A 19,208-nucleotide genomic window follows, 5' to 3' on the forward strand; every position below is an offset into this window, starting at 1 on the left:
TATAAGACAACCCTTCACGGAACTGTCATGTGTCTCCTTTTTGCTTTTCTTTCTAGAGGTTGCACTACCCTTAAGTTATTTGTCGGTCTCGCAGCCGATTAGGGCACATCCAATTCTAGATGCGCTTTTAATATCTTCTGAGATGTTGTAATGTCGGAGGAACTGGTGCTTCCATTGGGTAGCGCGGTGAGGATCAACCAAGTCCACATCGGTAATAGCGGTAATATCATGTCAAGGATAATATTTCCGCCGTGCACGGCTATATTGCGTTCCGATCGGTCGTATAGGATGTGGGCCCACTCATCTAGGATAGCCCCACGGGTGAGTGTTGTGATGGTGACTGGCTCGGACGAAGTTCTTTTGCTGATTTAGATGTGTCTGGATTTCTGCTACTTGACGATCTTGTCGCAGAGTCAGATCCTTAAGTGCCCGTAGTTCCCTAACCATTTCGAGGCCGCCATCGTTGCCGACAACGTCAATGCCGACGGGAACCGGCGTGAGAAGCTCGGACCGCATATTATGGATGGAAGATGTTTTCGTAAGTTCCTTAGTCACGACGCCCTGGAAACAGACTTGTGGGGCAATACGATGGTTTGCGGAGGGCGTGGTAAGAAGAGATTGTACGATGGCCGACAGTGGCGTCACTCTGACCGTGATATCCATCGTTGTGTACTCTTGGGGACCTGAGTCGAAGTGCTTATTTAATCAATCATTACACTAACCATGGATGATAAGTTAGAACTTCAAGTTGATGGGCGATTTTCTGCTGGCAATAAAGGCGAATAGGACCAACGACCCTAGAGGTCGCTATGCAGTCCGACAGAGAGGGGACAAGGGGAGAATCCATGCTGAGAGAACCAGAGGTCGTCCTGAGGCATAAACAAGCCTCAAAAGCTACATGTACGTGTAAAATGGTAGTTATCTTTCATGTCCTCGGTACTCAGGGATTGTGTTCTAAATACGTCATACATCATTTATTGTTGTATAGGTGTGCTATATTTATCAGGTCATAGACAAAATTTGTCGTTTACTTTCTTCTTCTGCAAAATATGGGGATTAATTTTGCATGGCATTTCGTGCTACCAGACCTTCCCATATACTCTCAATACATGGGATTCTTATCACGTATTCGCATGATACAATTGTAGTTCCTATAGTTGTGGTGTCCGAGTGCAGTGCAAGCAAATCAGCCCTAGGCTAGTAAATTCTATCTGAACCATGGATGGAACATTCGCATACCATGGAATCACATATACATATGTCCCTAGGTACCTTTAGGGTTTTTGGGCTGGTGACTCTGGAACAAACTACGCCCTTACTTATATGAGGTACTCGTCTTTCAGGTGATAGGGTCGCTAAAAGGAGATAACGTGGTTCATCCACCTGCAGGAAAAACTGCGCGCTTAGTCGTCGCCAAGGGCCTCCAGGGCTAGAGTTGGGACCACATGATCATGGTCGCTTATGTCGTTAAGGTCGTAAACCGCACAATTAGTCGTCGGTAATGCTTTGATTATGTCGTCGCAACCTTCCTTGTGCAATCCTTCCGGAAGTCCAAGCCGGGCACAATCTCCAAACATGAATTAGACAACCCATCCAACACAAGCATGTCACCTCAAAGCCTTAGCGCAAGCTTATACTTTGCCAAGGCTAAATGGGGTTACAACGACATGTGCATAAAGCAGACACGAGAGCGGATTCCCGCCATCCCCACGTTTTGCACCGGCGAAGAGCTCGGGATCGCCGGCGGGGCGCACCGCGTCTTGGCGCAATTCCTCGCGCTGATACGTCGCCTTCTCCCCGGCTATCCTGTCGGGTCACTGTCGGTGAACCCGGTGATTCCTTTCAGGTTTCCCGGACACGATAAGAGCTGTAGGATCATCACGCGGAGGTAACATGATCGTACTTAAGTCGTCGCGCAGAATTTGTTCTTCACGTTCACCCCTTTTTTCTTGTTTTTGTTGACACCCACCTCCTACCGTGAGCGACATACGATTCTGCGTCCATTATGAGCGGCCCTGAGATTATATCTGCCTCTGCGCCGGTCGGAAGCCTTGGAGATCGAAAAGGGACCGAGGTTATGAGGGTGCAGAATGAGGACGAGCTGCGGTTGGCCCAAATGGGTAGGTTTCCAATTCCGTGCGATTGAGAGGTATGATATTGACCGCAATGCAGGGCATAAACAGGAGTTGGAGCGACATTTCTCACTTTGGAGTTTGATTGGACTGGCGGCGAATTGTACAATTTCATGGACAGGTTAGTTGGGTTCATGCAATCGCTCAACATTTCACTCACATGATAATAGGCCTCGGCTTGGGTTTAATGACTGCGATCAATGCAGGTGGTCCTGGCGCCCGTGAGTCTCCATTCCATATCGATCGCAAGGAAGCCAGTAATTGACCGGGCTCTAGTGATATATGGTTTCATCCTCGTTTTTATCCTCCAATCATTCGTCGGGGCTTCACTGGCAGAATTTGTATCAGCGTACCCCACGGAAGGAGGAATGTACCATTGGATCGCCGCGATTGCTCCCAAACGATATAATAGCTTGCTCAGCTTTGCCACTGGGTGGTGCACTGTATTTGGGTGTGAGTTGGCCCCAAAATCAAAAGTCTTGGCATGCAGCTGATGACTCCTAGGGATCTTTACAACTGCATCGACCAATTTGATTTATGCCACAACGGCCATGGCACTGATTGCGCTTTACCATGATGGCCTGGTGGTTCAACCGTGGATGACTTTTGTCGCCTACCAAATCCTCAATATCCTGACTGCCGGAGTGGTCATGTTCGGGAATCGGTTTATTCCGACAATCAACAAGTTTTCATGTAAGTCGGCTCTTCTTCCTGCATGGTTCAATCACTAATGAGTGTCAGTGGTCTACCTGCAATTGGCCTGGTTTATTACCATGGTTGTCGTGGCCGCCAAAGCGCCACTTCATAATGACAGCAAGTTCGTGTTTCGCACCTGGATCAACGAAACCGGCTGGGACAACAATGTTATCTGCTTCATCACCGGACTAGTCAATCCAATGTACTCACTTGGAGGTCTGGATGGGATCTCGGTAAGTTGTACCTATTCTCAAGGTGCCCAGTTGAACGCAGCTGCTGACGGTACCATAGCACATCACAGAAGAAATGCCCAATGTAAGTTGGTGTAGATCAGACACACAAAATCTTGTGTATTGTACTAACCAGTGTTTTATAGCCCGGGAGGAATGCCCCTTTGGGTCTAGGTTAGTTCTGTGATACGGTTGCTTGCATCGAAAGTCTGGCTAACTGTATGCATCGATAGCCATCACCCTAACAATTGCATTCGTGACTGGACTATCATATCTGCTCAGCTTAATGTTTTCAGTTCAAAATTATGGCAGCTTGGCTGACACACATACTGGACTTCCTCTTGCCGAGCTCTTTTGGCAGGCAACCTCTACAAGAGGTGGAGCATTCGGGCTTGTGTTCATGGTGTGGATTGCTCTCGGACCCTGTGTCATCGGTTCGCAGTTGAGTGAGTAGTGCTTGTTCATTCATCAAAGACTACCCCCCTTCTGACTTTGATAGGTACTGGGCGAGTATTCTGGGCCTTTGCCCGCGACGAGGGTTTGCCTTTGTCGAATATATGGGCCCGCGTCAACAACAAGCTAGGCGCGCCATTCAATGCGCAGCTCTGCGTTACCGTGATTGTTGCCCTTCTTGGCTGCATATATCTGGGATCAACCACGGCGTTCAACTCAATGATGAGCTCTGCGGTGTAGGTTTTCCGCGTACTACAAAGCAGTTAGCAAGGGCTTGGTACTAACATGGATATAGGACAATCAACAATCTGGCCTACCTTGTGCCTATCCTGACGAATGTTCTCCTATTCCGCCGGACTATGCACCGTGGGCCATTCTTCATGGGCCAGACGGTAGGAATGACCGTGAACATCATCTCTGTGGCGTGGCTAGTGTTTGCCATTGTCTTTTTCTCGTTCCCGTACCAGATGCCGGTAACTGGTATGTGCTGCAATTTTCCATCTACCTAGTATTTTGCCCAAGCTATGTGCTAACAACCACGCAGTATCAAACATGAACTATACCTGCGTTGTTGTAGGCGGCTTCTTGAGCATTGAGCTTGCTTGGTGGTTCATTGCCGGAAAGAGGTATTCTGCGACGGTACAGCGAGCCAGAGAGGAAGGAACGAGTGAGACAGTGGTTATTGCAAATGGGAAATCTGATGAGTGAAGCTTGGAGGTCCCAAGCGAGTATAGCTTCGTCTTCTAATACATCACGTTACTGACAACCACAATCACCCTCTCCCTCTCCCATCATTATTCTCCTTTCTCGTACCTTTCCTTTCATCTGCATCAACCTCCTTTCATCCACATTCCATCATTTTTCTCTCTCATCATGTCTTCCACTCAAGCCATCAGTCCGATGGAACGTTCCACCCCTAACCGAACCCAAGCAGACGACCTGCCACCATTCGAAGAAATCACCATCCCAAACATCAAGAAGCTGTCCAAGATCTGGGACTTCAAGTACTGGCAAACCGATGTCCAGCTCGCCCTTGGAAGCCTCAACCTTTTGGCTGTCATTAGCCAATATCTTCCCAAACCCACCGTCGGCCACATCTACTATGCGAACTGGCTGAAATGGTCCCGGCTCGTCACTAAGTGGCTGGTACTTAATGTGGAAGAGGAGTATGCTGCTATCATCCAATCTATCCGCCCTCGCCTTGAGCTGGCTGACGAAACCTACCTCGCTATCACCAAATCGCAGTCGACTGACGAAAACAACATGTGGTCCAAGGAATTCACCAAGCTGTGGTCCCTGCGACGCCACCAGTTCCACTCGATTGGTACCTATGTTACCGCCTGGCATGCTCAAGTTCTTATCTGCGATCAACTGAACCCCGGTGTCAGCTGGTATGCTGCTACTAAGTTGATGCTTGACGACCTTAAGGAAGAGATGCCTGACCTGTACCACTACATCAACGGCCAGATTGACTCTGGCAGTATGGCCTACAAGGAGTTCCACATTATTGTCGACGGTATCCTTGATGCTTTCAACAAGGGCCACCAATCATCCTTCTAGGAAGTAGATGGGTACGTTCTTCTCTGTTCTCAGCCTCTGGGTGCTTACTAATTGATCACTTTAAGTTCTACAGTGTTGGACCTACGAGATTTGGTGCCGTTTGAGTGCTCTCGCGGGTTCCGAGCTGGGTGTGGTTCATGAGGGTGACATGGAAGTAATATGGGGGAACTACGCCGGCCATTTTCCATCCATTGGTGATATCTGAGCAATCTGACTAGCCTAGTTTTTGAATGTGAATGTTCACTCCCGTCTCTGCCTAAGCCGTTTTGTTTGTCCATTGAGTCAGATAATGTTCGCTGACTCCAAGTCAATCACTATCCGTTTGCTCTGGCATTGTCCATTGAAGATAGACAGTATCAATCCTAGAAAACGCTATCAGCTGGTCAAATCCATCAGTCCAACGATGTAATAAACGACTCACCAATGACCCATCTTTCGTCCAACGTTCTCCAATTGCCCTTTCTCGATAAATCCCCATTTCATGTACCATTTCCTCAGCCTCTCCCCATCAATTGGATCCTCAGTGTCATACGGTACGATGGCAATGATATTCTGAACAAGAGAAGTCTTCATGACACCCATAGAGGTACCAAACCCAATTCGTGGAATATCGCCCACTCTTTCCTCGCAGCGGTGCTCAACTTCACCCTCCTGCACCAATCGCAATAGCTTTCTAAGAATAATTGTTCCATAGCCATATTGCTGCTGATCATAGCGCATGAAGATGGACATCTCAACGGTCGGTGCATAGGACAGCAAATGACCACGGAAAGGAGACAAGTAAGCGTAGCCAAGAATTAAATCTGCTCCGTCTGGTGTCTTCCGCGTGTCAGATACGACGACATAAAATGGCAGGTTTCTTCTCATCAGATCCCGAAGGATGTCCTCATAGTGGGATATCGGTGGTGGGGTAGTCGCAAAAGTGGAACAGCTGTTAACAATGTACCAGTGGTTGATATCGCGAACTTGGGGGATATCAGCCAGAGTAGCGGGGCGATTTGTGATCATTTTGTGTTTTAGTGTAAAAATACAAGAATATAAACAGTGAAGGTGAATGTTCGAAAGAAGGGACGTCTGACAAGAGTGAGTGGGCAGACATGATGTCGAAACCAATGCGGGATGTCAACTTCCTAATTGGGATTAGTGTAAACGCTGCTACGCTAACCGTTCCAGGACTGGCGTGCATATTAGCCAGCCAACCAGGAGTATAGAAACAAAGAGAGGGAAACATGGTCTTGCGACAGCGATAGCGACACGTTTTAGTCTTATAAATAACGGAGAAAGGGTAGACTGCGATCAAAATGCGACCCTTCGGTCTCGGCGCCCAACGGTGCTTGCCTCATTTGATCGGGTCCCCGTATTTTCACGTTATTCTTTACTTGCCAATTCTTATTCCTCACTCACTTTCAACCAGTGATTTCCTCCTGTTGCTGCATATCATCATGGCTGCTAGACCTGCCACGACCGCGCCTGGCAGCAATGGCCACGATGGTGACAAAGAAACTCAAGATCAAAGCCCTCACTTCACTCCTCTGGAGACCCTGGCTGCCGCTGCCGCGGCTTCCGCGGGTCCCGCTACCGCACCCGCCGTGACCACCGAGCCCCCCGCCGACCCGCCCACTAGGGAGACCGAACAACCCACTGTGGAGACTATTGAGGATATAGGTAACAACACAGGCAACAACGCCCGTGAGACCTCCCGGCCTACCCGTCCCCACGCCTCGGCTTCACGAAATGACCAAGGATGCAGCTCGGCATCTGCCTACCACCGTCGTGACTGTATTGTGCACCGTACCGTGAATCGCTACCCGCCGTACCTGCCGGAGACTCCAGACCCCGTTCTTGGACAATTGTGGATTGACCACATTGTCAGTACTGAACGTTTGTTTTTTTGGATACTGATATACTAATTGAGATATTTAGGATTCCCTGCTGGGCGTGCGAACTGAGAGTCAGAGAGAAGAGATGCGGTATTGCATTGAGCAGACTGACAGGGTCCTTCATTTGGCCAACAACATCTTGAGGCAGCAGAGGGAACTTTTGGCAGATCTGAGACAGATTTCTACTGAAGAATATCACAGTGGTGATTCTTCTAGCGAGCTCAGTGAGGTTATTGAGTTCGGCGATGAGGTTGAGGGTAACGGTGAGGGTGACGGTGATGGTTACGAGCCTCCGGCCAATGGATGCGGTACTGCGGATGAGTAGTCATCTTCTTTGCCCCCTGCTGTCTTTCTCTGGCAGGTTTTCTCATTCTCGTGATTTGGACATTGAATGCGTGTGCTGATCAAGACATACGTTGCGCTTTTATGTACGGCCCATTTCAAGCGGTCTTGAACTTGACGATACCCCGTCTCTTGCATTTGTCTATGAATTTATTTCTTAATTCCCATCTTTCTTATGACGCAGCAACCAACCTAGGCACGCTTAGCTAACTTCCATTGTTTGTATATTGGCTAGACCGCTAAACTTGTTTAGGTCGATATATTGATATTCAAAACTAGGGTAGTCAACCTGCTCAGACATTACAAATGAATTGCCCATAGTTGGCATAGTTCCCCTACATCACCTTCATATCACTTTAGTTCCCCTATATCCCTCTGCCTAGCTCGGAACAAATGATGTAAGGCAAATACAATGGAGATAGGGACTACACCTAGATGAAAGAACTGGGTCTATAGCATCAAGTACGTGCGAAATCAGACCAATGTACATATGTAGGTATGGATTAGAGTAAGAAGAACTCAAGATGCCGGGCTCGGGACGAAGGGTACTCCGGGTACCAACCCGTACAGGCCACAAAGGTAGTGCCGGGAAAAGATTGCACATGTGAGGACTCAGGTGCCCGGGTGCCGGGGTGCGAGGGTCCCGGGGGTGGATTTTACCTATCTAGGCCCACGGGTCACCGGTCGTTATTTTTACGAAAGAAATAAGACTGGGCCCACAGAGCGGAGGATGATGAAATTGCTTGACTAGATAAGGGATGCTTACAGAAGAAGAATATTGACTGGGTGCTCTTTATAGATAACCCTCAGACCGCCTTTAATTATGCCACATTATTCATGGATGGAGTGATGAATCCGTACCTCCAGCGGTCCACGGGTAGCAGACCTCAGACACGTAATCGTCCCTTAGTAAGCCCACGGGACCCGACGGGCCCGTCAGGCCCGTTGAGCCTGTGATGCTGACAGGGCTGTTCTTTCGCATGGCAAGGTTGAAGGTCCAACACAAATAAGATGAAGGGCACATAAGATGTGAGAGGCAGGTACGCTTGTCACGTAAGGGCGGAGACAGAACAATATTAGAGTATCATACTTTTATATGTAGCTCTTCTCTTTGGATACGTTAATTTTGCGCTTTATCCAAGCTTTTCCTCGTATTATTATGATAGGACGAACCAAAGACCCACAAGGCTGGTACCAGTCGATCCCCCCATTGGTGAATAATGATTGGTGAAGTTGAGCAATACCCCTAATTAAGTGTCTTCGAAGATGGTAACACTGGAGCCTATCCGTGAAAATGCCTCTGCCTAGTGAAAATCAGGGTCTAAGGGTCTACTGTATCCATTGGATGTCCCGACTGACGTCTAGGCAAGTGCGGTCCATGCCATACTTAGTTCTCGCCGCTTTGACTTCCCCGAAGCCTCTGACCTCATTTTTGATTTTTCTTATTCTGTGTTTTCATTTTGATTCTTGTTTCTCATCTATCCTACTCTTCCATTCTCAGCCTAAGTCTCCGACGCTGAAAGCGTCCTAGTCATCATAATGGCCGCACCTGCGGAATCCCACGAGACAACCACAACCAAGAAGAAGCGATCACGTCGCGAACGCAAAGGGAACACTCCGGGTCCTGTCACAATGAAACCGAAAAAGACCTTGTTTGCGGATGAGATCGGAGATTTCTTGGCTGATCAGCTCTACGAGACACCCGAACGCAACGATGATCATGATAATATTGGTGACTCGTCGATTTCCCTCATGGATCACTTGCGCAGCAACATCGCAGCACCTTCCGCAGTCTCTTCCTATTCCAGTTCTGCAAGCTTCCACACGATAACCGATTCCAGCCCGGCGACGAGTGTGAACAGTCATGAACCCGCAATCACTCGCTCACAACTATCAACCAAGGTCGATGTCCTGCACTCAACTACTGATTCCTTTCACGCGAAAACAGAAGACCGAGACCAAGATGCCGTATTCGGGCTCGACGATTTCGAAACCATGACAGCCATCCAACGGATAGCTGCACTACATGGCAGAGTGGCACACATGGGAATCCTCGATCGCAGCTACCGATTCTTCGTCAACAAATCAAGAACAGCAGCATTGTCATTTAAGATCCAGAACGGGGTGGCAGTCATCGGCGGAGATCCATTATGCAACAAAGACGAAGTCCCCGAGCTCCTTTCCGAATTTGCAGCCTACCGACAGCGACATCACTGGAGCATAGCATTTATGGGCGCCAGCGAGACATTCCTGACAGACCACGCCAAACCAAACGGCTGGACAACGATCCGCTTCGCCACAGAGCGCGTACTCAACCCCCAGACAAACGAAGTGATTCTCGAGACTAGCGGAAAACGCATCTTGACCAAGAGCCGTCAGCTCACGAACAAGAGCAAAGGCGGCATCACCATGGGCGTGTACGCCCCTGCCGTTCACGGCATAAACCAGGAACTACAAACCAAACTAATTACCATCTACGATGCTTGGCGCGCCGAGCGCAACACCTCTACCAGCCCGCAAGCCTTCATAACCGTCTACGACCCATTTGCTGTCCCCTCCCTAATGACATTCATCTACATCCGCACCCCTGACGGAACAATCAACGGGTTCGCCGCTCTTCGACGCCTCGGCTCCGGCGGCTACCATGTCGACCCTTGCATCGCAGCCCCAGGCAGCGTAAATGGAATCAGCGACCTTCTCCTCATCATGGCAATGGCACTCCTCCGACGCGCCGGCGTCACATACCTCGGGCTCGGCGTCGAACCACTCCAATCACTCACCAGCGAAGATGTCAGCGGCATGCCGTGGCCCTGTAAGAAGTTTACACGCGGCTTGTACGGTCATGCATTCCACCGTCTGCCCATCGGCGGCAAGAAGGCATACCATGACAAATTCCGCCCGGATCCCACTCAGGACGCGGATATTTATCTTGTTTTCCCATCTGGCATGCCTAGACCCCGACATGTGCTCGCTATGACTCACATGGCTAATATAAGTTTGCGGAAGATATTCCGGGCGGATGTTGCCGCTTTTCCGTTGACTCGCAAGTTGAAGGCTGGTGGTGAGGTTGTGATGTCGCTTGGTGGTAAAAAGGACGATTCTGCCGAACAGCCCGATAAGGGTAAGGATTTTGAGGAGGATGAGGTTCTTGTATTCTATTCGCCCTGTGTGCGTTAAACTTAATCTTTTTCTTTTGTGGCTATGTCAGCGATCCTGGACACTACATCATACTCAAGGCGTTCTGTTCTAATTGCTTGGCCGGGTGTTCTTGCTGGGATCTTTGTACCTTAGTGGCGTCATTGTGCGGTTTTCTTGAAAAGTTTCTTGACCGATTATATATGTACCTTTCTACTTTCTGTCTATGTATTAAACCGCTCCCTCCTATCTGGCGTTTACTTGGTGGGCTGCCATGGTTATGTAGATTTTGTTCTTTTCTGTATAGCAAAGTGTCACATCGTGAATTGGATTTGTCGAATGAGACATATTAATGAGATATTTGAGCAATTCATACTCGAGCTTGTTTTCGATGCCAGTATCAGCTCGAAGTGTGAATTATGATGTACAATACAATGCAAAATGCGATTCCTAAACGCCCAGCCACGTAACCTATCCCGCATCACCCAGTGAAGACAAGATGATTCAATTAACAGATACGACCGAAGAGGAAGTCCTTGACAATAGGGGAGCCCGAGAACTCCGGGTTCAAAAGGATACAGCTAGAAGGGTGTGAGAAATAGGTCTAGACAATGAATGCATGGTAATCATGGGGATGCGACGAGATACTGACTTGAGAAAATACTCCAGGCCCACGCGCCTTGATTCCAGGAATTGGGGTCGGAATTTATCTTTCATAATAATGGATATTAGCTAATTCGATGGAAATATAAAAGGGAACGGGGAGCACGGATACATACAGATAACGCTCTTCGGCGGCAATGCAGGCAATGCACTCCTTGCATGCGGGAAAGAATCAACCAGCCTCTGGCGCAGGTCATCGAACTCGGAGTATCTGTAGCAAATCCAAGTATCAGCTGAACATCCTCTCAACCCGGACAGAAACGGAAAAAGACGGAGGGGGATAAGCAACAAGACGGAGGGGGATAAGCAACAAGACGGAGGGGGATAAGCAACACACCTCATCCGAACAACAATCGGACCACCCTATACCAGGAAGCATCAAAATTAGAAAACCATTCCAACAGCATTCCCTTTCCACAAGATCCAAAACTCACATCAAGTGTCTGAATTGTACAATTCCACACAACATACGACCCAACCCCAGTCATACCGCGCACGACAACATGATCATCAATAGCAACGCTACTGGCCCAGAGCCCACGACTCGTCTCCGAGTTCGGGTCGGCAGTATGATCTTCGAGGGTGATGTGAGCCGCGCCACTCAGCGACGACTGCGAGACTTGCGAGATATTACGCTCATGTCGGCACCAGTAGGGTGGTACTACGGCTGAGAGGGGACGGGATGTTGCGGAGGCTGAGGATGCGGAGCTCTGGGGCGGGCCATTTTGGCTGTGGCTGTTTGTCGCGGTGGGATTGTCATGGGGGGTATCGGTATCGGTATCGGTCTCAGGTCGGAGTGCGGGGGCGGGCTGGATATCTGGGTGTGGGGAGGAGGGGTGGTGCGGCTTAGATGCCGGTCCGGTCTCCTCGGTTGCTGGCTCCATCCATTAGATGCTGCAAGGGATAGGATGGTGTTAGCCTGTTTGGTGGAAATGATGTTTGTTAGCTTTGCTTGAGGTTCAATGCATGTGCATTTGGAGTGGGTGTGGGCTCGGTTCGGGGATGGTTCCGACCTCGGGAGGAGGTGGTCTTGGTCTTCCCCCCATCATGCGGGGTGGCAAGTATAAAGTGCTGGGGGGGAACGGGCTAATTTTGGACATTGGGGTTGATGCAAGGATGGGCTGGACTTGGGCGGAGTTGTACAAGCGATCCGAGGTGAGACAGACTAACCTTCGCGAACTGTGGTGGCAAGAGAGTAAGAGTGTAAAGTGTGTAGACAAGTGTTAAGACTTGATTGGGAAATTCAATTGGAGTCGATTTGAGACAACGGCGGTCACGGGCCATGGCTGGTTCGGGGTTAGTGGCTTAGCTAAGGCTATCTGGGCAGATATGGATATGCCGGGGAAATGCCCAATTGCCTTTTGATTGACATTTTTGATTGTATCTCCTCTCTGAAGATCTCAGATACGACGATGATTTCAAACCTGTCTGCTTTTGAACTTTTAACTTAACACTCTCAGGAATTTCATCAGACTACTTAAAGCCAAGCTGCATACTAATCCCAATCTGGTAAGCGTTGATTGATCGCCGTCCTCTAATCTTTAATTCTGGCAAGTCAGACTGAGACATGCCACTTTCCTATCTTTGAAAGGCACAGTGATGTCTCTGTAGTGGAGAGCGGGGACCGGATGACAGATGTGACACACAGTGAGCTGTCCACCTGGGACAAACGTCGCTGCAATCCGAGATCATCGAGATATCCCCGGATTGACACATCTCAAGGGCAAACCCCTATAGCGGACCCTTCGTCAATAAATCCACACCTCACTTCCAAAGCAATGGGTCTCACTACTGAATTCACTTGGCAGGGAACACCTTGGCCGTGCCCAAAAAAAAAGAATAAAAAAACATTCGATGCGGTAAAACCGCGAGGGTGGCACTAGTGCGTGCCACCATGCAAACTAACTAGTACATTCTATACATAGTCACTTATAGTCCTGTGATTGCTTTTTTTTCCTTTATGAGCTCCCCACTCCTCCCTTGCTGGCTACTTTTTTTTTCTCCTCGAGCTACTTGCATCCCTTCACGTTTACATCTTTGAAAAACAGCCTCTTGCTATTGGCTTTAGATCACCATCTAACATCTCCATCCCTCCTCATTCCTCGCCTTGTTCTGGAAAGAGTCTAGGAATTCAAAATCAGTAGGTTCCAAGACATCTCCTACTTCCATTACACCTTCTCCCCTTCATTCCATCTACCCTTGGTAGCTATCGCTAGGTCTATATCTGGGCTCTATGGCGTGTCAGACTGTCACGGCATTGTTGAAGACAAAAAGGCTAACACTAAAATTCAATAGCTGCCCAGTGCCAAATTATAATCTCTTCCTGAATTATCACCAAGCTCAACCGACATTATGCTGTCCAAGACCTTGTTCATCCTCGCCTCGGCTGCCACTCTAGTCAACAGCCAATTCGACCCGACATCAGTTCCCTATGCTACAAGAGGTCAGTTGATGCTCTATATACCTCCCCCTATATATAAACTATCATACTAACTTGTCTTCCTTCCCTCAGAGGCCTGGTGTAACTCCCAAACATCCGCCTGTCCCCTCCTCTGTCTACAACTACCAGGAGCCTCGGGCTCACCAACATCAAACACCTGCTCACCCGTAAGTCATTCACATACCAAGCATTCCTTTAGGGAAAAACAAAGTTCCAACTAACCCCAAATCCCCAGGACACACTACTCTACTACTGCCTATGCAGCAACAATGTCACCCCCAATGCCACCGAATATTCCCAGACAATCCCCTACTACACCTGCACGGAAACCAACAACCAATGTGTCCTCAAATGCAATGGGGACTCCACTTGCCAAAATGACTGCAGAGTAAAGAACCCCTGTGGAGCCCAGGATCCAAAGCGTGTTAATGTGACTACTACCGCCAAAGCCGCTACCCCCACTGCATCCGAGACCCCTGTCAATACCCTTATTAATGGAGCTACTGGCGCTGCTCCCCGCATGGCCTCTGTTGATATGAGTCATGTCTATGGGCTTTGTGTCTTGGTTGGTGGGTTTTTTGCCGGCTTTGCTACTCTCTTGTAGAGTGTAAGGGTCTAGGTCTTGATTAGCTCCCCCTGGGGGGGTATGATTCAAGAGTCCAGTTGGTTATTTGGATAATGAAACTTGGAGTTGTGGTTGTGCTTGCTCGAGACTTTACTAATATTGGCTAGTGTTTTGTTGCTTTTTGGGTTTGCATTTTCCGGCTGCATTAGCATTGAGCGTCTGTTTTTTTTTTTTTTTTTTTCTTTCTTGCTTGTGAATTTATGGAGTAATCTATTGCTGGCCGTTCGTTCATTACATCTTGTTTTAACATTGCCTACATTGGTAGTGTATCTTGTTATAGAACACCATTCAGCCTATTTAATGCATACATGGGTTATTGACATTCTCGAGTTTCCAAGTACTATATCAAACCGTATATCTGGGTTTGACTGAGCGACAAGCTCAATTGACCTCTGATCCTCATCAAACCTATATCTTCGCCCGCACCTTGGTGCTATCCATTCGCTGTCCTTCATCATCTTGCTCTGCGACCTCCAGGACTGGGAACTTGTCCGGCATAATCCGCCGCGGTGTTGATCCTGGGATAACAGAATATTTGGAAAAGTCAGAGACTCCACATTTCTCCCGGAGGAAGTCCTCATCTGTGTCCAGGAGCCCGTTCACTATTTTATGTGGGGCACGGAGCATAGCCAGAACAGCATCTGAGAATATTGTCTGTTGCAGCGTGTCAGTATTGAAAAAACCAGAAAAGGTGTATAGTATAACATGTTCAGAAATGGACATACGGGCTTTCTCAAATCCTTTTTGTAGGATGTGTCGGATCCCTTATTATGCTCTGTAGCTGCTGATTCAATCGACTGGAAAGTAATGCAGTCAGCGATCCCCTCACATATACCGGCTCAGGATAAAATCAAGATCAAGACACATACCGATGCAGGCCAGATACTCGTCACCGCCATTTCATTTCGGCCTTGACGCACAAAGTCCATGGCCAGACCTTTGACCAAGACACTCATTCCGACTTTGCCTACATCCAACACATCACATATCAGCACATCGTCAAGCACACTTGTCGATTCCGGCCTCCAAAAGCCACGGATAAAAGGCAAACTCACCCATCGCATAAGCAGTCTTCCCTCTAAAGAACCTCGAATAAATAGGCGGCGAAACAACAACAATGCGCCCTTTCCAGCCTCCCTTCTCAAAGAAAGGCAAAGCAGCCTGAACAGTCGCATACAGCCCCTCGGGGTTCACCTGCTGCATAAGCTTAAACCGCTTGAGAGGCGTATTCTCCACAGCCGACCACCAGATTGCGCCGGAGTTGTACACAAGTACATCGAGTTTCCCAAAGACGCGCACGGTCTCCTCGACAGCATGCTGGATCTGCGTGGCGTCGCGCACGTCAACGGCGACCGTTGCCGCGTGTCCGCCCGCTTCGCGGATCTCGCGCTCTACTGTGTTGATGGTGGACAGCGATGAGTTCGGGTCTGGTGGGAATGGGGTCACTGCTGATGCGTCGGAGGTTGTTTTCGCGCATAGCATTACTAGGTTTCGGGGTTAGTTTAGATGATTTTGATGGTCTATTTGGGATTGCATGTGGCTGTACCGGCGTAGCCGTTCTTTGCTAGATCGATGGCGATCTGGCGCCCGATGCCGCGTGATGCGCCTATGATCAGAGCGACTTGCTGTGTTTGGGACATTTCGAGGGCTTTGGCGAGTTTGTGGTTCGGTTATGGTGCTAGATGTCGAGTGGGGGTTCGATTGACGTCGTGGAGTAGGCTCGTTATATATATACTTCGGTCGCTGTGATTTCTGATTGCCGAGCTTAGTCGATTATATATCTGTTTATGCTGTCGGCAAACACAAGGATTATAATCAATATATTCGGGTCCCGAGCCGCTTTTATACTGGCGAATGATTGACTTGATGCTTAATTTCCTGATTACTCAAGTTCCGAGGTACATACCTGGTGCAGATCCACTCCACGGGGTTCAAGGATCTTTGGTGCCTCAGGCACGGTAATTAATTTCTACGCCCGAAGACCTATATGTAGTCGTCAATGGCTCGGTACTTCCATTACATGCTTCCTGATGATCAAAAGCCTCTTCTGGTATCATGTCCATGCAACCAACCTGCCCTATGGACATATACTGTTACGATTTGTGCGGCAGCTCCAGTTTTCCAGATTGTCCTTTGGCCTCTTGGTTCTTTTTATACTATGCGACAAGATACTGCAGACAAAAGTCTTAGTTTCTCTCAGATAATCACGGGTTCTTTGCCCTATCTCTATGTAGGTAGATCTTCATCTACGTCCACCGTTCATCAAAGGACCTCTGGATGGCGGTGTATTAGGCGGTCAAATTCTGCCATATAATCAAACACCCATCACAATGATCGACCGGATGACTTGTCACCCACCTCTCTTATTCTCTGCTCTAAACAGCGTATTGTTCTTAGCGTTCAAATTAGTTGCTATCGTCCTTTGCAAAAAAACTAGCTTGTCAATCAAGCTCCAGTTCCTCAGGATTATTTGCCAGTGCTACTTCAGCCCGCAACGCATAGACCGGCAAGATGGACACCACGCTTCCAGATGCCTCTGGTCCGTCTCGGGCAGATATGGATGCTGCCGCTTTGGAGGCTACCACAGCTACTACTACCCCCCGAGCAAAGGTACTAGTGAAAGTGGAAGGTATGTTAACCCCCGCGCGGGGCCATCTCCGCGATGATGTTGCTGTGCCCAGATAACACTGACATGCATAATTTGGCAGAGGCCCCCAAATTCGATCTTGATACTTACATTGCAAACTACACTGGTGAGTAACCCTTCTTGTTCCTAGGCGGACTTCCCATTCTAATGCATCGCCAGGCCGCACCCGCTACGACCGTCTTTACCTCATCGGCACATGCTCCACATTGCTCTCGACCGACGCCCTCAAGGCAGCCATCACCGAAGCTAGAACCAGCAAAGACGTTTCCAGATACGAGAGGGCGGTCCGCGCGCTTGCGGAAGTAGCTCCGAACGATCCTGACGCTTCTCTTGACGCCGCCTGGGTCCAGGAAACCAATCGATACGTACAGACACAGACAGAGCGATTGGAACACGAGCTGCGGGGATACAAGAACAATTTGATTAAAGAGAGCATCCGGGTAAGAAGTGGAAATATTGTGTTGGGAGATGCGTGACACTAACCTCTGTAGATGGGTCATGAGGATTTGGGCAACCATCATTACGAGACTGGTGACCTGCCTGCTGCCTCCAAGGCTTACTCTCGCATGAGAGATTACTGCACCACCCCGAACCACATCACTTCTATGCTCTTCAAGATGGTCAACGTCGCTACTGAACGCGGTGACTGGATGTCTGTGCAGTCAAACGTGCACCGACTGCGCAACTCTCAGTCAAAGCCCGATGACGCAGCCAAAAACCTATCTAAAATCACGGCCGCTTCCGCTCTGTCACAGATGCACCAAGGCTCATACCTCGAAGCAGCAAACTCTTTCTTGTCCATCCCGCCCGACCTGGGCGACACCTACAATGAAATCATCACCCCCAACGATGTCGCCGTCTACGGTGGTCTGTGTGCTCTCGCCTCTATGAACCGCGACGATCTGCAGAAAAACGTGCTCGACAGTCAGACTTTCCGCAACTTCCTCGAACTCGAGCCTCATATCCGCCGCGCCATCACTTTCTTCTGCAACTTTAAGTTCCGCCAATGCCTTGACATTCTCGAAGCTTATCGCCCTGACTACCTACTCGACATTCACCTTCAGCGTCACATTCCCCAATTGTACAAACGCATCCGCACCAAATCCATCGAGCAGTACATGATTCCTTTCAGCCGAGTCACACTCGACTCGATGGCGAAGATCTTTGCCCCTACGGTCGTTGGCAGCGAAGCGCGTCCCACGGACATCTCCTCGCCGTTTGTGCAAGAACTGGTCGGACTCATTCAGGATGGTGTGCTGAACGCTCGCATCGACCTTGAGAAGGGGTTGCTGGTGTCGAACCAGATCGACCTGCGAGCAGAGGTGCAGCGTACCACGCTGGAGAGCCTACGTGAATTCAACGAGGAGGCCCATTGGCGGATTCTACATGCCGCTGTTCTCCAAGCAGGACTAGAGGTCAAGCCTGAAAAGGGAGAGGTATCTGCACCAGGAAAGGGTTCCCGGTTTCCTTCTCGAGGCCCAGGTAGGGATTAATTGATGGAGACAGGACCGACCCCTCGACTCCAGGTGACCCGGGCGCATGAATGATGACGAATGAGATAATACCCCGATGCTCCAGCTGCGATTGCAACGCAATGCAGACACTGTATGGCTTACAGAAATCAATTCAACTCTCAGTGAGGTATTCCTGCACGTAGATGATGTCTACTTTTAAACAACCAATAATAGTAAACCTCATAAGCAACATGAAACATCGCACGAACTGTGCTCTTTGGAAGGGTCACCAGGTAGCTGAAAACATCTTATTCTCACCTTGTCCGACCCTCGACAGGATATCAATCCCACCGATCCAATCCGATTATTAGTCCTCCGTGCAACACGATGACCCGCAAGTGTCACGCTTCGATGGGAAATAGACAGAGCAGTTATACTAAGAAGCCATCTAAAATACTACAGAATTTCCATAGAGGCAAACGCATTCCGAAAAATATTTAAAGATCAACTAGGGTTCGGCCTTCTGCATAGATAATCTCCCTAATGGGAAATAATATTACCGCCTTTTCTACCGCCTTGCGATATAGAATGGGCTCTTTGTTTGTCTTTGTCTCTTTCGCCTACAAATAGTCATTTTCCATACGATATCAACCATATTCTCTCCATCTCTCAGTTCATCATCATTGGGCCATCGAGCTGCCCTATATATATTCGTTATCGACGACTGACGTTGCCTAAGGAGTTGCCCAACCTTAGACAAAGCAGCCAGCATTCCGGCTTGGACAATAGCACCTTCCAAGCGAGTTCGCTGGAATGTTCCAACGGCATTGTCTTGTAACCTACCGTTCGGGTTAGCTATGAGCATCCTGTTGTCCTCATCGCTACCATCAATTTCCCCGTTGGAATCATGGGAACATGAGCTCCAATACTGCTGGGACAATGGAAAAACTG

General features: G+C 48.9%; 11 protein-coding genes across 11 annotated transcripts; 7 read left to right on the forward strand and 4 right to left on the reverse strand.

Moving 5' to 3' along the window:
• Positions 1–300: 300 nt before the first annotated feature.
• On the reverse strand, positions 301–663 carry N7471_009392 (uncharacterized protein; the record flags this gene model as incomplete). Its single annotated transcript, XM_057282111.1, has 1 exon — positions 301–663. The coding sequence occupies one exon, from the start codon at positions 661–663 to the stop codon at positions 301–303; it is 363 nt and encodes a 120-aa protein (XP_057132994.1).
• Positions 664–1,604: 941 nt separating this feature from the next.
• N7471_009393 (uncharacterized protein) lies at positions 1,605–1,892 on the forward strand (the record flags this gene model as incomplete). Its single annotated transcript, XM_057282112.1, has 1 exon — positions 1,605–1,892. The coding sequence occupies one exon, from the start codon at positions 1,605–1,607 to the stop codon at positions 1,890–1,892; it is 288 nt and encodes a 95-aa protein (XP_057132995.1).
• Positions 1,893–1,953: 61 nt separating this feature from the next.
• Positions 1,954–4,219, forward strand: N7471_009394 (uncharacterized protein; the record flags this gene model as incomplete). The annotated part of the gene is made up of 12 exons (XM_057282113.1): positions 1,954–2,120; positions 2,173–2,253; positions 2,303–2,353; positions 2,409–2,585; positions 2,637–2,825; positions 2,874–3,061; positions 3,120–3,143; positions 3,205–3,232; positions 3,292–3,504; positions 3,558–3,747; positions 3,807–3,991; positions 4,056–4,219. Exons 1-12 carry the CDS (start codon positions 2,006–2,008, stop codon positions 4,217–4,219), a joined length of 1,605 nt encoding a protein of 534 aa, XP_057132996.1. The 5' UTR covers positions 1,954–2,005.
• Positions 4,220–4,384: 165 nt separating this feature from the next.
• N7471_009395 (Amino acid/polyamine transporter I) lies at positions 4,385–5,071 on the forward strand (the record flags this gene model as incomplete). Its single annotated transcript, XM_057282114.1, has 1 exon — positions 4,385–5,071. The coding sequence occupies one exon, from the start codon at positions 4,385–4,387 to the stop codon at positions 5,069–5,071; it is 687 nt and encodes a 228-aa protein (XP_057132997.1).
• A 307-nt stretch (positions 5,072–5,378) lies between these two features.
• N7471_009396 (GNAT family N-acetyltransferase) lies at positions 5,379–6,079 on the reverse strand (the record flags this gene model as incomplete). Its single annotated transcript, XM_057282115.1, has 2 exons — positions 5,379–5,433; positions 5,493–6,079. The coding sequence occupies 2 exons, from the start codon at positions 6,077–6,079 to the stop codon at positions 5,379–5,381; spliced, it is 642 nt and encodes a 213-aa protein (XP_057132998.1).
• Positions 6,080–6,513: 434 nt separating this feature from the next.
• On the forward strand, positions 6,514–7,276 carry N7471_009397 (uncharacterized protein; the record flags this gene model as incomplete). The annotated part of the gene is made up of 2 exons (XM_057282116.1): positions 6,514–6,939; positions 6,995–7,276. The coding sequence occupies 2 exons, from the start codon at positions 6,514–6,516 to the stop codon at positions 7,274–7,276; spliced, it is 708 nt and encodes a 235-aa protein (XP_057132999.1).
• A 1,556-nt stretch (positions 7,277–8,832) lies between these two features.
• Positions 8,833–10,470, forward strand: ergS (the record flags this gene model as incomplete). Its single annotated transcript, XM_057282117.1, has 1 exon — positions 8,833–10,470. One exon carries the CDS (start codon positions 8,833–8,835, stop codon positions 10,468–10,470), a length of 1,638 nt encoding a protein of 545 aa, XP_057133000.1.
• Positions 10,471–10,936: 466 nt separating this feature from the next.
• On the reverse strand, positions 10,937–11,975 carry N7471_009399 (PX domain-containing protein YPT35; the record flags this gene model as incomplete). The annotated part of the gene is made up of 5 exons (XM_057282118.1): positions 10,937–11,009; positions 11,081–11,138; positions 11,208–11,302; positions 11,429–11,454; positions 11,526–11,975. 5 exons carry the CDS (start codon positions 11,973–11,975, stop codon positions 10,937–10,939), a joined length of 702 nt encoding a protein of 233 aa, XP_057133001.1.
• A 1,109-nt stretch (positions 11,976–13,084) lies between these two features.
• N7471_009400 (uncharacterized protein) lies at positions 13,085–14,344 on the forward strand. Its single transcript, XM_057282119.1, has 4 exons — positions 13,085–13,231; positions 13,387–13,534; positions 13,604–13,698; positions 13,767–14,344. Exons 2-4 carry the CDS (start codon positions 13,444–13,446, stop codon positions 14,133–14,135), a joined length of 555 nt encoding a protein of 184 aa, XP_057133002.1. The 5' UTR covers positions 13,085–13,231; positions 13,387–13,443; the 3' UTR covers positions 14,136–14,344.
• A 220-nt stretch (positions 14,345–14,564) lies between these two features.
• Positions 14,565–15,796, reverse strand: N7471_009401 (Short-chain dehydrogenase/reductase SDR; the record flags this gene model as incomplete). The annotated part of the gene is made up of 5 exons (XM_057282120.1): positions 14,565–14,810; positions 14,882–14,953; positions 15,026–15,123; positions 15,212–15,640; positions 15,703–15,796. 5 exons carry the CDS (start codon positions 15,794–15,796, stop codon positions 14,565–14,567), a joined length of 939 nt encoding a protein of 312 aa, XP_057133003.1.
• Positions 15,797–16,667: 871 nt separating this feature from the next.
• Positions 16,668–18,296, forward strand: N7471_009402 (COP9 signalosome complex subunit 1; the record flags this gene model as incomplete). The annotated part of the gene is made up of 4 exons (XM_057282121.1): positions 16,668–16,785; positions 16,865–16,909; positions 16,963–17,243; positions 17,295–18,296. The coding sequence occupies 4 exons, from the start codon at positions 16,668–16,670 to the stop codon at positions 18,294–18,296; spliced, it is 1,446 nt and encodes a 481-aa protein (XP_057133004.1).
• Positions 18,297–19,208: the final 912 nt, after the last annotated feature.

Source organism: Penicillium samsonianum, assembly GCF_028829775.1.
Source record: "Penicillium samsonianum strain IBT 33392 chromosome Unknown utg000005l_segment0_segment0, whole genome shotgun sequence".
NCBI lineage: Eukaryota > Fungi > Ascomycota > Eurotiomycetes > Eurotiales > Aspergillaceae > Penicillium > Penicillium samsonianum.